The sequence below is a fragment of the Saccopteryx leptura genome, chromosome 5 (genome assembly GCF_036850995.1).
Source record: "Saccopteryx leptura isolate mSacLep1 chromosome 5, mSacLep1_pri_phased_curated, whole genome shotgun sequence".
Lineage (NCBI taxonomy): Eukaryota > Metazoa > Chordata > Mammalia > Chiroptera > Emballonuridae > Saccopteryx > Saccopteryx leptura.
The window spans coordinates 58,523,400-58,540,443 of NC_089507.1; the positions used below are offsets into that span (position 1 = coordinate 58,523,400).

At 41.4% G+C, this 17,044-nt stretch overlaps 1 protein-coding gene across 1 annotated transcript; it reads left to right on the top strand.

Annotated features, from left to right (window-relative positions):
- Positions 1-3,608: 3,608 nt before the first annotated feature.
- On the top strand, positions 3,609-13,673 carry CCNG2 (cyclin G2). The gene is made up of 8 exons (XM_066385315.1): positions 3,609-3,846; positions 4,800-4,937; positions 6,669-6,806; positions 7,862-8,112; positions 8,299-8,377; positions 8,461-8,559; positions 11,290-11,495; positions 12,674-13,673. Exons 2-8 carry the CDS (start codon positions 4,800-4,802, stop codon positions 12,795-12,797), a joined length of 1,035 nt encoding a protein of 344 aa, XP_066241412.1. The 5' UTR covers positions 3,609-3,846; the 3' UTR covers positions 12,798-13,673.
- Positions 13,674-17,044: the final 3,371 nt, after the last annotated feature.

Consider the following 17,044-nt stretch of genomic DNA (forward strand, 5'->3'; position numbering starts at 1 on the left):
TCGGACCTCCCCCATATATGTATTTGCTTTTTCAGATGAGAAAGCTGAGGTTCAAAGCAATTCAAATTATTCAAAGTATTCAATGTACTATCTCTAGTGAGTCGGAAAGCTGGGACTCAACTTTAGGCATTATGATTCCTTAGAGCTTTCGCCCTCCACCTCAGAAGTGCCAGGGTATATTCTGGGGTTCTGTTTTATTTATATTTGTATCCCTGAGGCCTAATACCATTCCTGAAATCTAGTGTGAAATCATTAAATGTCTGTTGAATGAAAAGGTAGGATTTACTGTCTAAAACTATCATCTGTGAGGAGAAAGATGATCTCTGGAAAGTTGTGAGGGAGTTTTGATGCCTTATAAAGTCCAGGGAAGCCTGAACATAAGGCATTTAGGGGAGCACTGTAGCAGCCTCCTGGAAATGCCCTATTTTCTTTTCAAGGTAGAAAGCAGAAGTGTGTGTTCGAAGGACACTCCTCAGAGTCAAGAATTCTCTGAAAGAAGGCACTGTTTTCACCGTGGGTGTGCTGCTGCTTGTTTCCTGCTCTGTGCCCACCCTCTAGTTTCATAGTGTCAGATGTCACTGAGGACAACAGGTTCCCTGTTAGGCCTTCATGGAGTTATTGGGGACAGAGTCCTGGAGGACTCCTGTCACTGTACTGTTGAAGACCAAGTATCTTATAATGAAATAAGTCCCCTCAAAGTCCTTTTTGAGGACTGCCAATTTTCTGATCCCCTATTTTGTATATGTGCAGGATGCAGAGAAGTTTCCCTAAAGAAAACTAGGAAAGACAGAAAGGTAGCTGACAGGTAAAGGCTGATTAGTCTAAAGGAGAACGTTTATTTAATAAATAGCACCTAAAACTGCAGCAAAAGTGATAAGACAGATGAATAGAGCCTGGAGAAAGACTGTCATTAAAAATTTTTTAAACATTAAAAAAATGAAAGAATATATTAATAAACAATAAAGAATAGCAGAGTACAATGAGAAAACTGGCATCATTTTCTACCCCAGAATACCATCTTTGTTAAAAAGTGGGTTTTTTTGATAGGCTTTTATTTTCTTTTTAATTAACTGATTTCAGAGAGACAGGGAGGAAGGAAAGAGGGAGGGAGAGGGAGAGAGAGAGAGAGAGAGAGAGAGAGAGAAGCATTTATTTGTTGTTCCACTTGGTTGTGCGTTCACTGGTTAGTGCCAGTATGTGCAGTGACCAGGTATCAACCCCACAACCTTAGTGGTTCAGGCTGACACTGAGCTAATCAGCCAGGGCCTGGAACAATATTTTAAAATTATTGCTTCTTTTTTAATCTTAAAAAGATAAATGGACAAAAGTGGATAAAGGGCTTCTCATCAGACAATTTGATTAGTCTTTTCTGTACTGAACAGGGCCTGCCAGGAATAGGAAATTCAACACCACTTGCAAAAAAAATCTTTCTTGTCTCATAAGAGACTGCTCATCATTCCAGAGGCTGCATGTTAAAGATATAAAATAACTAGTGTGTGTGTGTGTGTATAACTTGTTACAGTGAACCAAGGAAAGGACCATTTCTTCATCTCTTCTCTTTTGTCTTAATGTTCTCTTTTATTTTAGAAACCTTCTACCATGTAATTTTACATTGCACTTATTTTATACCATACATTCCTTTTCTATCTTTGCTCCTGGTTGAAAAAAGTTCCCAATCTCCTTAATATTTTGGTCACAAACTCCGTCTCTCATGGTAAATGTTTTCCATCCAGCTGCCTTCTGTCTTTCTCTGGACTCTGTTCACTGAGCCTCGATACACACTGTACAACGAGTCTTCATCTATGTAATTCTAATGTTAGCTCTCTTTTTCATGTCAGTTGCAGGCTCTCACTTTTGTTTTTCACCAAGATGTTTATGTCAAATAAGAGTTTTAATAATGTTTATAATATCAAACAAACCTTGAACAAAATTATGCAACCTGTAAATAACTTAAAAGTAGTCTGTTAATGTAATTTAATTTATTTTTCAAAACTCTAAACAAAGCCACACCTCTCTGAAGTAGGAGGATTAGCTCTTTCGTTCCCCTTCCCCCAGTTGCTAAGCTCCAGATGCCTGGTCTAGTCCCAACTAATATGCAAAGGAATCTATTTCTAAAATTCCTTTGCTGCTCAGGAAAGAAGGGGAAGCTGCTGCTAAAGCTATGTTATGTGACTTCTCATATTTTACAAATAATATAACGATTCACAGAAAACACGTACAAGAGTAGAAAAAGAGAAATCTGTTCCTAGGGGCTGATTATTTAGAACTGAGAATGTGCTATCTACTAGTTATGTGTGTTTGGCTGACGGCAGCAGGAAACTGAAGAGAGAGAAAGCAGCTATAAATGTTGAAGGGGAGTCTCTTACATACCCCAAAGATATTCCGTGTGACATTTTCCTGGCCTAAGGCAACATTTGCTTTGCTTTCTGCCCCGCCTCAGGAAAGGTGTCACCCTTTAATAATAACCTTAATTATAATGGACAATAAACGATAATTTATGGGTGACCAAGGACCAAGAAGCCTCTCCAATCTTCATTAAAACAACAATTACAACTTCTGGGAGGTACCCTATTATAACTATTAGATATTTATGTGCCCTCGTCAATGTGCACCGGTAATTTTTTTAAAGTCCCTTCATTGAACATTTTTTATTACGGAAAACTTTCGAAGTATACACAAGTAGAAACCCTCTTGTGCCTATCATCCACCTTTAACAACTCAACCTTTTGCAGTCTTGTTTCATCTATCTGCATATTTTTTCTCTTGGTCGGAAAACTTTAAAGCAAATACCCGTGATAGCATTGTACTTGTAAATATTTCAGTAAGCATCCTGAAAATTTTATAACCACTTGATCGGTTATCGCTAAATGGACCAGCATGACAAAATAAAGAAGGAACGTAGAGACCTCTCCCTTGGTTACCTAGCTGTTCTGGCTCAGAACCGAGCGTCTATTCCCCCGGGACCGCAGAGGTGGCGGGTGGGAAGGAACAGACCGCAGGCACAGGTCCATAAATTCCTTTAAGGCAGTCACCACCTCCGCCAGGCATGCGTATTTCAGACTCCAGAGTTGCTAAGGCCCCAAGGAAGATAGAGACGCAGAATACAGAGAAAGCCAATCAGAGGGATCAAAGACTAATCAGTTAGCCAATCCAGATTTGAGAGTGAAGCAAGTTTTCAGCATTCTGCCAATACCCAATCAGAGAGCTGACTACTTTGGGCGGATTTTTCAAAACAGAGAAAACAAAACAAATCAGGGACCTTTAAAAGGTGCAAAGCAAACTGAAACTATCTCCTTCCGCCCCAACCTATCACTCCCTTTCCTCCCCCTCCCAATCAATCACGGAGTAAAGCCGACGCCCAGATCCCACCCTCCGCCCTGAAACCTAGAGGGAGGAGCGGCTCGGTAAAGCAAAGGCGAGCTGAGGCGGCTCCCCAACCGGCTGAAGACAGAGACTGAGAAGCGGACTCTTTTTCAAAGGCGTTTGAAATTCGAAAAATCCCTCCGCGCTGAGTCACGTGCCCCGCCCCCTTGGGGGCGTCGACAAGTCAAAACAAAAACAAGGGGTTTGGTTGGGCCTCGGCATTGGCAGCGGCGGCGGTGCCCGTAGTGGGGCAGGGTTTGAGGGGCCGACGCTGCACCCAGGAGGGTGGGCGCGCGGGAGCGCAATGGAACTGGGGCTATAAGGCCGTGGCGGCCGTGGCAGGGGGGGAGGGAGGGGTCGGATGTCGGTCCGGGAGCACCGCTAAGGCGGCGGGTCCTCGGAGACAGGTCCGGACGCCCCCACCGCACCCAGTCTCCTCTGGACCGTGACGCCACGGGCTGGTGGAGGCGCGTCTCCGGCACGGTGAGTGTGCCTACCCGGGTTTCTTTGTTCGTGGTCAGGACTGGGGATGGCGGGGTGGGGGGGGGGGGCGCATCAGAGTGCCCACTCTCAGCCCTGGGACTACGGTCCTTCCCTCGGGTCCAGCTCCCTCGGCTCCAGATCCAGGGAAGTGGGTGCCGGGTTTGAGGAAATGCTGATGGAATGGATGGAGAATCGAGGAGGCCCTAGGCAATTCTTTGGTGCCCTCTCCCCCATTTTGTCACGGGGCTTCGCTGGGGTGGTGCTTCAGAATTGACAGCCCGGGGCTCTGCATGGTTGCGGAACCGGGGCATCCGTTGTTTGACGGGTGTTGTTAGGACGCGGGCGGAGTGGACGTCTGTCTCCCACTGGGTGGGTCTCGCCGCCCCACTGCTGTCGGGCCGGGGTCGTGGCCACCCGGGTACACGCAGGGTAGGCGCTGACGGAGTAGATGGAGAAGGCTCGGGGAGCTGGACTCCAGCTAGAGGGGCTTTTGCAGCCGGGCTCCCTGAGGGGCGGGGCCCCGGAGTCTCCTCCCTCCGGTTCTTTGTTCAGTCGCGAGATTTTCTCTCCCTTCCCCTATTGTGCAAAGCTCGCACCCCCAGAACCTGCTGCAATAGCTGCCCCCGATGCGTTGCACGGGGCAGAAGCCCTCTTTCTCGCGGCTTCAGGTGGGGCGGGCCTCCTGGACACCGCCGCCCGGGGACATTTCCCTGTTCGTGAAACGGCCGGGAAGCTGGAGCTGGCCAGCGGATGTCACCACGGCCCCTCCCCCTCGCCACACCTCCCTGATGGGGTTGTAGGCTCGCGCTGGGGACGTGACTAAACCCCTCGTCCGCTTCTCGCTGGGTGTGCCAGGGCGCCCCTCGCTGGAGGTATTTTCTGGCCTTTACCCCCTGTTACCTATAGGCACGTCCCCTAGGATATACTGTAACTGTGTGGTGTCTTTGCTGCAGATGAAGGATTTGGGGGCAGAGTACTTGGCAGGTCGTGAAGGGGTCCAGCTCTTCGGATTGTTGAACCTCTACCTAGAACAGGAACAGAGATTCCAACCTCGAGAAAAAGGGCTGAGCTTGATCGAGGCTACCTCGGAGGTAAGTCCCACAGGAGATAACTTGCTCAAGCAGCTGATAGGACCGCGAGAGGATAACTTCTTTCTTCCTCTTTTTTTTTTTTTTTTTTTTTCAGAGAGAGGGACAGATAGGGACAGACAGACAGGAGGGGAGAGAGATGAGAAACATCAATCATGAGAAGCTGTTCCTTTCGACACCTTAGTTGTTCATTGATTGCTTTTTCATATGTGGCTTGACCGTGGGCCTTCAGCAGACTGAGAAACCCCTTGCTCGAGCCAGCGACCTTGGGTCCAAGCTCCTGAGCTTTGCTCAAACCAGATGAGCCCGCGCTCAAGCCTGCGACCTCCGGGTCTCGAACCTGGGTCCTCTGGGTCCCAGCCGACGCTCTATCCACAGCGCCACCACCTGGTCAGGCGGATAACTTTTTTTTTAAAGTTGAATCAAAACTAAAGGCTGCCAAGTTGCTTAGACTAAAATTGGGCTTCCTGAAGTACTAAGACAAATCTTTTACTGGGTCAAGCTTTTATTTCTTGGCAAGAATGAGAGTGATATGAATTCTAGAGAAGTGTTCCTTCAGATGTGTCACCCCAGACTGCGGCTTCTGGCTGGGAGACTCCCTGGGAATTGGGCAGCTTGTTTGTGGAAATACCCTTTGCCTATGAGTATATTGTAGGTTCTTAAATGATTAAAAAACAAACAAAAATACCCATACAACAAGCAGGTAACCTTCTATGTCTGTTACAGGGGGACTGAATTAACATTTGCTATAATTCTCTAGAAGTGTGGCACAGTTCACTTTTTTTTTTTTTTTTTTTTTTTCATTTTTCTGAAGCTGGAAACAGGGAGAGACAGTCAGACAGACTCCTGCATGTGCCCGACCGGGATCCACCCGGCACGCCCACCAGGGGCGATGCTCTGCCCATCCTGGGCGTCGCCATGTTGCTACCAGAGCCACTCTAGCGCCTGAGGCAGAGGCCACAGAGCCATCCCCAGCGCCCGGGCCATCTTTGCTCCAATGGAGCCTTGGCTGCGGGAGGGGAAGAGAGAGACAGAGAGGAAAGCGCGGCGGAGGGGTGGAGAAGCAAATGGGCACTTCTCCTATGTGCCCTGGCCGAGAATCGAACCCGGGTCCTCCGCACGCTAGGCCGACGCTCTACCGCTGAGCCAACCGGCCAGGGCACAGTTCACTTTTATATTGAATTGCCAAAGCTCTTTTATGATACACATTTTTTTTTAAAGAATTTTTTTTATTTATTTTTGTGGCAGAGACAGAGAGAGAGGGACAGATAGGGACAGACAGACAGGAAGGGAGAGATGAGTAGCATCAATTCTTCGTTGCGGCTCCTTAGTTGTTCATTGATTGATTTCTCATATGTGCCTTGATGGGGGGGCTATAGCAGACTGAGTGACCCCTTGCTCGAGCCAGCGACCTTGGACTCAAGCTGGTGAGCCTTTCTCAAACCAGATGAGCCCGTGCTCAGTCTGGTGACCTCGAGGTCTTGAACCTGGGTCCTCCACATCCCAATCCAATGCTCTATCCACTGTGCCACCAGCTGGTCAAGCGATATACGTTTTTAAAAAGCAATGATATTTACACCTTTTGTATCTGGGAAAGTGTAGCGCCTTAGATGATATTACTCATTCCCCCATATTTTTTTGAGGGTTATGGGGGGGGGGTTACCTTGTTTTAGTCTGTATTATCCATTTAGTTCTAAGAAAATGATAAATTTTGGCTCTTGGTTTTTATTGCAGAATGATAACACTTTATGTCCAAGATTGAGAAATACCAAAGTAGAAGACTTAAGGAGTTTAACCAACTTTTTTGGATCTTGCACTGAAACTTTTGTCCTGGCTGTCAATATTTTGGACAGATTTTTGGCTCTTATGAAGGTATTTAACCATTTTTTTTTATATGCCCAGTGCTTAGTACAATGACTAGCATAGAAGGATTCAATAAATATTTGGCAAGTTAATACATTTATGTCACTATACATAAACCTTTTTAATAATTAGAACTATGATCTTTAATATCTGATTAAGAGACTACTAAATTAAGTGTATTGTAAATTGGGTTTTGCTATACCTATTACATATCTTTACCATCTCTTTGAAGATACAATAAAATGAAGAATATTATTTTTTAAGTATTCTCTATATATGTACGCAGTCCTTAATGTAAGGTTTTTATCTTCTAAAAAGTTATTGTTGGAGCCTAGATGTTCTTAATACTGAAACGTAAGTGGAAGTATAGCAATCTGTTAAAGGTGACCAACTGCCTTCCCTATGAAAAGTCTTCAAAGCAGGGAGCCACAGTCTTATTAACAAGGTCCAGCAACTGTTAGAAAAATGTGGTGAGTCTTCTGCCAATAGGATTGCTGTCAGCTGCAGGGTCAGTTTTCAGGGCACTGAAAAGGACAGCCATCTGTCCACAGCAGCTTTTACAAATGCTCCACTCTGCACAACTGATGCATTGTTTCTTTTGGGGCAAATTTAAATTGAAGTATGGGATGATTCTTAGAGATAAATAGATAAGAAGACTAAAAGATAAGTATATGTACTATTTTTATATCCAAAGAGGTACTGTTTTCTGAGTGTTGAAAGCTTTGTTTTATTGGGAGATTGTACTGTTACGAATTCTATGAGTTTGAAATACAAAGTATCCTCAGTGTTAGAAACCTAGCCTTTGAACTTACATTTAAATTTTTATCTGCATTTAAATTAAGTCACTTAAATGCTCCAGATGCCTTTTATATAGGGAGGTTAAGTCAGTTTAAATTGTGAAAATGATTAAATATTTTATATAATTGTAGGTAAGGGTAAGTACAGGGAAGCAGCTTGTTTGTGTTCTTAGAAGTCGGAGTATTATTACAATATTCTTTTAAGTGTCTGCTTTGCTAGATCAGTTAACACTTGTTAGAAGAAGCCTTTTGTTTTTTGTTTTCCAGGTGAAACCTAAACATTTGTCTTGCATTGGAGTCTGTTGTTTTTTGCTGGCTGCTAGAATAGTTGAAGAAGAATGCAATATTCCATCCACTCATGATGTAATCCGGATTAGTCAGTGCAAATGTACTGCCTCTGACATAAAACGGATGGAAAAAATAATTTCAGAAAAATTGCACTATGAGTTGGAAGCTACTACTGCCTTAAACTTTTTGCACTTGTACCATACTATTCTACTTTGTCATACTTCAGAAAGGTGAGTGGGGTTAAAATAAAAATTTTGTACTTTAGCATTGCTGTAGCTAACAGGAAAGAATTAGAATGCCAGTGAAATTTATATTTTTACCTCCTCCAAACATTCAGCTTGTACTTTTCATAGCAAGTCCTTAACATTGTTTCAGTCTTTGGAAGTTTATAAATATTTTGTTCTTTCATTGGATAGGAAAGAAATACTGAGCCTTGATAAACTAGAAGCTCAGCTAAAAGCTTGCAACTGCCGACTTACCTTTTCAAAAGCAAAAGTAAGTTAATTTCTTGCTTACAATTGTTCATGGTTTCTATTTTGAATTTAAAAGAAACACTTATTTTTCTTTCTTTCTTATAGCCATCCATATTAGCTTTGTGCCTTCTCAATTTGGAAGTAGAAACTTTGAAATCCATTGAATTACTGGAAATTCTCCTGCTTGTTAAAAAACATTCCAAGGTAAATATCTTCAGTTCTTATTCTTTAAAACAAGTTTCCTTTCTAATATTTTACTTGTTTTTTCCTTTAGTGACTTAAACATTAAGTAATACCTTTTTAGGGCTCTCAACATTTACATTCGTTTTTCCTTACATTTGAAGTTCTCAAAATGTAACTTTGACCCAGACACTACTGAGCTGGAAGGGAATGATGGTCCTTAGCCTAGCTTCTTTCTGCAGTCAGATGTCCTTCCTGTAGTATTCTTGCAAATTGGTAATACCGTGGTCTGTTCTAAAATACTCACTAGGAAGCAGACTTACTAAGTATGCAAATGGCATCCCATTACTTCTTTAGGGCTGAATCATGCCATTAATAACATTATCAAAATAACATCATCTGTGTTTTTCTTTTTAAACCCCTAGGCCAGCCCAATAAGTTTTTGCAGTCAAAAAGAGGTGTAAAACAACTCAAGGCATGAGCACTTTTCTTAAACTGATAGTCTGGTTCTATCATTTGTTATTCTGTGTCTGAGTGCTAGATAACACTGAAAGCAGGGAGTACTTTGTTAGCAGAGAAGCCGACCGTGAGAGGCATGACTCCGGGCTGTGGACCAAAAAGAATCTTAGTGCAAGTTTGAGCAGCAAAGACTTGTGGCCAGGAAGCTGGTGGACTAGAAGGGCTTGGGAATTATTTTAGGGGTAGACTTGTAGATAGAATATCTAGGTGATAGTCACAAGCAAGAGTGAGACTATCTAACTCAAATAGTGGTTTGAGAAGCCAAACGTGGAAATGAGGCTGGGAGCCACAAATGATCAAGTTTTGGACCTAAGAGAGAAGTTAATTTGTGATTAAAGAAGTATGATTTTATCTTCCAGGTGGTAGATATCTAGCAGTCTGGAATAAAAATTCAGAAGATAAATTATAGTTGGAGATGGGTTTTTGAAATTTCCCATGAGGAAGTAATAGTTGAAACCATAAAAAACTTGTGGGAGTCTTTTGCTTAGAGGTTGGTTGAAATTTTGGGCTTTCATTGGCATTTTCACCATTGGGAGTATAAAGCCAGTAGCCACGGCCACCATCACAGCTGCCTGGCCCATGCAGGTTTGCATTTGATTTGGACAGATGGTAATGAAATAACGAGCCAAGAACTGGTGGGACATTAGCTTTAATCCTAGCTTGCACCTGGCGGGCAAGAAAAAAACACAGTGGGAAAACACTTCCCTTTCCATTCAGGGCTCCCAAAGCCACTAACTTACCCGAGTTTCCTAGAATCAAAGGTTTCTACCTCATCAGCCTTATTCACCTCTGTTCCCCACCTCTTTCTCTCTGCACAAACTGGCTTCTCCTTCAGCACTCTGTCATCTTGGCAGCTTCTCTTTGCAATGCTAATTTCCAGGAGCGCAGGCCCCTGGTCTGTCTGTATTTTATAGTGTAGAAATCAAAACCTTTAAGCCAATCTACAAATAAGGAAGTCTCTGATACAAAGTCACCTACCTATCTGAGGCATAAAGGGATTCCTCATGAGAGTGTACCACCCCACATCATGCAATCCAGTCAAGGGTGTGGGGAAAAGCTTAGTGTTGAGAGGATCTTAGTATTAAAAAGGTGGGAAAGGCTTAGTCTTAAAACTATAAGCCTTAGCTATAGACCCTGCCTGCTTACAGCCTGTCCCCCACACCCAATGCAAACTATAAGCGAGCAAACATATATGTATATCATATTTACAAACTTATTTGACCGACAAGGAGCTCGGAGAAGGAAGATAACACTAGACAAGAACACTATCAAATTGGGAAGAGGTTTTCAAGAAGACGGTAGTCAAGAGTTATTGAATTTTGGTGAGAGGCCCCATTTAATGAGAATTGAAGGAGGTCATTGGATACTGAGGAAATGATGGCAGAAAGCGAAGGGAGTGGTGGAAGCCAGAATGCAAGGGGATTAAGATGTAGCTAGATTAGGTGGAAATGGAAGCTAAGATGATATATAATTATCTTCTGTTTTGGTGAAAGTATTTGAAATATTTTGTTTTTAACAGATAACTTGTAGCTTGTGTTTTTATCATGAATTTGTTAGTTTTAATGTAAACCTTTTATAATGCTATCTAGAAACATCTTCAGGGAGAATTGGTTCCTTGAGATAAACGGGCTCTCCCCAGTGATGGAGGAACTATGCCCTTTTGGGGAAATTCCTCTTCTGTCATACTGCTAACTTCTCTATTAGCATTTATCTGGTATATTAATGTATATTTTTAGCAATCATGTAACAATGCTTTGTTACAGAAACCAAAATTATGTTAAATTTCTTTGCATTGGGACTATTAAAGAATATACTTGATAACATTTATTAACAGACTACTATTTTTGGGTCAGTATCTTTTTTTTTTCCCCCCAGGACAAAAGCAATTTACTTTCAATTTTATTTTTAAAATTTTAGAATACTTTTACTTCAGAAAATAGACAGACTAGTATGTTTTCTTAATAGGCAAAAGTTTCCATGTATTGAATCCTGTGTAAATTATATATACTTGTGGTACTCTTCTCCTAAACCAGTGGTTACCAAATTTTGACTGCACATTAGAATCACCTGAGGAGCTTAAAAAAAAAATCTTGATTCCCAGGTCATATCCCATTTCAATGAAATAAAAATATCTGGGGTGGGGTCTGGCATCCTTTTGTAAGGAGTGCAGGATCCCAAGCACAGCAAGGTTTGGGAACCACTATTGTAACCGCTTCGTTAACATTTGTTTTTCAGGTTAATGACACTGAATTCATTTACTGGAGGGAATTAGTTTCTAAATGCCTAGCCGAATATTCTTCTCCTGAATGTTGCAAACCAGATCTTAAGAAATTGGTTTGGATTGTCTCGAGGCGCACAGCCCAGAACCTGCACAACAGCTACTACAGTGTCCCTGAGCTGCCGGCAATACCAGAGGGCGGGGGCTTCGACGGAGGTGAAAGGTAAGCAGCTGCCCTAACTAATTAGACCTCCCCAGACCAAATGTACTCAGAATGGGACCGGGGATTATTCTGTGGCTTCAGAGAATGTCCCTACTCTAACAGCATTGTTTCTTCAGATGAGAATATTAGCCAGAAGTCGTTACTAAAATAGGTAATAATTTAAAAGTGTCTCCCTCTCCCCATTTTCTTATTTAGAAAAAAAAAAAGGTCAAAATACCATGTTGCACATTATATTCTCAGGATTTATAACAGGAAGTTTGTACCTTTTGACCATTTTCACCAACCAACTGCCTGTCTTCTGGCAACTGCCAGTCTCTGTTCTTTGCATCTATGAATCTGAGTTCTGGGTTTTTTGGTCTTTAGATTCCACATATAAGTGAGATCAAACTGTATTTTATCTTTCCTCTATCTGACATTTCACTTTTTAAAAAAAAAACAAAAAACTAGTTGTTTCCCATCTCCTTTGCTCTTTTAAATTTGAAAGTTAAGAAGAAAAGAAAAAAAATGAGCGTTTTGGGCTTTTCAATGTTACTATGAATTCATGGGAACAGGCTATTTGTTAGTTGCCTGGGGGAGAAAGAGGAACCCACCACCACAGAGGTGGCAGGATTCTGGAGATATTTTTAGTTTTGTCAAGTGCCATTGTCTTTTTCAGAGTTAATTTGTTTGTAAAGTGAATTACTTAATTTTGTTAAATTAGACTGTTTTATACTGTATGGATAAAGGACCAGAAGTTCCATTTCATAGCTTATTGGTTTTTTGGTTTGATATTTGGAAGTATTAGTGATGCAATTATTGATGCAAAAAAGACATCAAAACCATGCAATAGAGAGTTGTACTTAGCCTGCATTTATTGGATTTAAAATACTTAGAATTGTACAATTAGTTATATAGAGTTATTAATTGGTACAAGAATTAACAGTTTGGCAAATGGTAAATGTTTAAACCTCTTAAGAAAATCTGTATTTCCTAAGGAGATTACAATACACTTCACTTTAGAATGTCCTTGTAATAAATTTTCTCTCTTATAACTTAATTTTTCTTTCTGTAAAGCTTAAATTTTGAATATAAAAATCCCAAGACTAGAGATAACTCATTCAGCAGTTTTATTTTGTCTGTAAAACATTTAAGTGTATTTAAATAATGGAATCCTCTTCTTTGTCTTTCTTTCCCTGTAGTGAGGACTCTTGTGAAGATATGAGTTGTGGAGAAGAGAGTTTCAGCAGCTCTCCTTCCAGTGATCAAGAGTGCACTTTCTTTTTCAACTTCAAAGTGGCACAGACACTGTGCTTTCCATCTTAGAAGTCTAATTGTTCTGTGTCAGAATTTAAAGTGTGTACCGGTTTCACAGCAATAAATGGGGGAGTAGTTATCTTTCTGGTCCAGCCTCTATCTAGGCAGGAATTGCATAGACTGGAACATACCTACCTTCTATTTATTATACAGATCAGATCTGGCCTATTTTCATATTTAATCCTAAGCCATCAAATGGGTTAGTGCCTCTTAAACAATTAACAATATTTTAGACATCGGCACTTTATTTTTCTTGTTGATCTTTAGCTACTTGGGGGAGGAGGGAAGGTGTTGATACCTTCAATTTATTACTTTTCAAGAATTTTTAAAGATGAGTAGTATAGCTAGTCTTAAACTTTTTATAAAGCCTTCAGGTATCTTTATTTAAACAGTTGGGGAGTGTGCTAGAGCTTCCTTAGCAGGGAGGGAAAAGGAATAATCCTTTCATGGTTTATCTCAAGTCTCCCCCTCCCCCATTCTCAGAACAGAGAATACACTCTTAAATGTCAAACTTCTTTGTGTTTTTTTTTAAAATGATCACTTACTATCTGATGCAGACTCTATATAAAGTTGAGAATTACAATATTGCCATTTCTGTGAATTTTAGTAATGTGTTGAGATTTCTGCCAAAGCAGAAATAATCAACAGGCTATGGTTAGATAATTGCATTCCTAATACCTAAGTATTGTCAGACTGTAGTATTATGTTAATGTTATTAAAACAATCCATAATCTGCTAGTTTTGCATGTACCTGTATGAAAGCAACGCAGGAAGTTGAACAGAACTAGGTAACTCTGGAATTGATAAATGTTAATTAGTAGCACATTTTATCTCATTTTCGTATAGTAAGAAAAGTGCATGATTACATTTTACTTCCTTTGTAATTGTCATTTCAAAAATAATGGTATTAGTATATGGGTGCCAAGATTAAATATGAAGTAAAAAACTATGTGTGTAGTGTTAGTTTTAAGCATATCTGTGGTGGTACAGCCATAAAAATAGGGATTTATAAACTCTGTACACATGAAATTTTGTACAGAGAATTTTTTAACTTTACAAACTGTATATGAAAATGTAAATCTTATAAAATGTATATAAAAATTTGTATTTTTTTACCTTGTGTGTGATAGTCTAGTAATTGCATGTAAATATAATTTATTGTGTATTCTGTATTTTAAACATTGATGACTTACTTTTTTAATGGTAAGTCAACATCCATTGGATGTTTTCTGAAGTGGACCTTTTCGAAGTAATAATACATTACTGTTCAAAATAAAAATATTAATGAATGGTACTCCTTGTTTGTAATCATATCTTGATTTTTTTTGGTAAAAGAAAAAGTGCTTGCTTTATTTCAATGTGAAGGCTTTAAGTGAGGCAGGAGTGCCTCCAGTGTGAGCCCTCTATCTGGTTACCAGAAGTCCTTTAGGTAACATTTCCTCATCACAGTTTGACCCATGACCTTGGAGATACCAAAAGTGAATCTGTTTGAGAATTGACCTCTCCCTGAGATATTAAACAAGTCCCTATTAATTTGTAGTGAAAGGCAACAAGGTATCAAGTAGACCTAGAATACTCAGTTTGGCAGATTAGTACAATCTCTGCAGACAAACCAAATTCTAATCAGGTTGCTTGGAGGGGCATTGGCTGTGATGAGCCTGCTAGCTTCTGGCTCCTGGGCCTCCTTTCCAAGCCTTAGATTTGTTTTGCAAGTGGTGGTTGGTTTTTAAGTTTTTTATTTTAACAGGTGCCCAACTATAGTAGTTTGATTTTATAGACCTTGGTTTTCTCTGGTTGGTTAGAGAATCAGATATACTGAATGTGGTATTCATGTAATACCTCTTCTTGTTTGGAGATTTGGTCATATTTTCCTACTTTGCTCATGTAGAGTCTCTGCTTACATAATTTTGGTAAATAGTAAACAATGTATCCTGCTTTCAGATTTTGATTTGATGAGATATAAATGTTATTTGTGGCTTTCCAAATTTTGAAGCCTTCTTGAGTGTTCCAGGGTTTTACATTGCTTTTCTTACTGGATTATCTGTCTACATGAATCCCTCCACACATGCCTTCATCTGCTCCCCTTTCTGGTTTTCAGTACATTTAGTCTAGAGCTCGTTACCTTACTCTCAACCTGTTTATTCACACCTGGTCGTTCTACTGGGAGGTTTCTGATTACTCCCAAACCTGCTCTTCCTTGATATCTATCTTGGTGAAAATGTATTCTCCCTACTCAAGGAGGAACCTTAGGTGCTATCATAGTCTCCTGCCTGTTTACTGGTTGTCACCCTTTATCACTGATAGGATTTCATTTATACTTTATAGCTCTAGTCTCCTCTTTTTTTGCCCCTCATTTGGTTCAGACTATCCACAGGGTTACTACAAACTTAGTGTTCTCTCAGCCTCCAGGCTTGCTTCTAATCCCCTGGTTGCCTGGATATCCTTTTAAAATGAGCAAATACATCTCCTGAAAACTTGTTCAATAGGGATCTCAATCAGGATAAAGGCTATATCATGGTGTACAACTCTTCCTAATCAGAACACTACACCTGCTGTCATGACTTCTTCCTTTCCTTGTCTTAGAGCTAGAAACTGTTACGCAAAGTAACTGGAAGCTATGTGGGAGACGGACTGGAGCAGGTGGAGATGAGTAGGAGGGAGTCCGGCAAAAGTTCAAGAGGTGATGAAGGCCTGAACTGAGGCAGCGGCAGTGGGGATAGGAAAGGGGGGAATTGAGAGGCACCATCTATTCTCTTGAGGCATTATTGGGAAACTCAGATAAGGCCAGAAGCCTGGTTCTTCCCTTGGGCGGTTCAACCAGGTGGCTTACCCATGACTGTGATGAATAAAATAATTGAGATTGCAGCCTCCTGCTCCATTCTGAGCAGAGAGTGAGAATGCTACCATTTTGGTCTTATATTTGCTCCTGACTTGGCCAGAGATTTGGCTTTTTAGGTTCTGATTCTGTCATTTTCTAGGATGTGGTGTGCATACTTTGCTGCTTCTGCTGCTGTGCATGCTGAAGTATCACTCTGCCTAGTCCCTGGTCTCCACTCATTTGACCTTCAGAAAAGAGATTGGACAAATAACATGTTTAAATCACTTGTCACACACAGAGTTAATAGGTGAAATATAGAGGCATTGGTCACAGAATACTTCTCACAACAATTTAAACCTTTTATTTTGTCTAGGATCTGACTTTTTCCTTCATTTACATTGATTTCAATGTTGGGTTTAAAATAAGTTGTTCCCCTCTGCCTTCTACCTTCCCCTATAGACATGCAAATTGTCAGCTTATTTAGGTAACCTACTTATCAGATCCTTATATGGACAAAGACTATGTACTTTGTGTTTGTTACTTTTGAACCCAGTTTTTCTAAATATTTGCCCAGAAATGGTCAACGACTTACTGTCTTTGTATTTAACAAATCAGGGACCTGGCTGGTTAGCTCAGCGGTAGAGCCTTGCCGGGTGTATGGAAATCCCAGGTTCAATTCCTGGTCAGGGCACACAGGAGACGTGCCCAACTGCTTCTTATCCCCCCCTTCTCCCCCCCCCCCCCCCCCCGCTCTCTCTCCTCCTCCTGCAGCCATGGCTTGAATGGTTCAAGCAAAGTTGACCTTGGGAGCTGAGGATGGCATCATGACCTTGCCTCAGGCTCTAAAATAGCTCAGTTGCAGAGCAATGGGGCAGCAGCCCCAGATGGGCAGAGCATTGTCCCAGAGAGGGCTTGCCAGGTGGACCTGGTCGGGGCGTGTGCAGGAGGCTCTGCCTCCTCTTCTCTTAATAATAATTAAAAAAATTCAGATTGTACCATAGATTGTTTTCCCAATAGTTAACGCCTTCTCAACTCTGTGCACACAGGCCTCCCATGAAGAGGAAGTCTGTTCCCTTGAATTTCAGTTGGCCTTGTGCCTGGCTTAGCCAACTAAAGTGCAGTGGAAGAAGTTCAGTACATGCCCACATGTCAGGCTTTAAGAGGACTGGCAGCTCCCTTTTGTCCCTCTTGGAAGCCAGCCACCATAGCACAGAGAAGCTCAGGTTGGATCATTGAAAATATGAGAGGCCATGTGGAAAGAAGCCCTGAGGAAGAGGCGCCATCTTGGATATTCCAGTCTCGGCTATGGCCAGCTGAGCGTAGTTTGCAAAGTACCCTCAGCTACATAATACAGAGCAGAGGAACCAATCAGTTGATCCCTGTCAACACAGAGATAAATTGTTGTTTTAGGACAGTAGGTTTTGGGGTGGTTTGTTAC

Coding starts and splice junctions, on each gene's coding strand:
- CCNG2 (XM_066385315.1), top strand. CDS start 4,800: ATGAAGGATTTGGGGGCAGAGTACTTGGCAGGTCGTGAAGGGGTCCAG. Junction 6,807..7,861: donor GATTTTTGGCTCTTATGAAG/GTATTTAACCAT, acceptor TTTGTTTTCCAG/GTGAAACCTAAACATTTGTC. Junction 11,496..12,673: donor GGCTTCGACGGAGGTGAAAG/GTAAGCAGCTGC, acceptor CTTTCCCTGTAG/TGAGGACTCTTGTGAAGATA.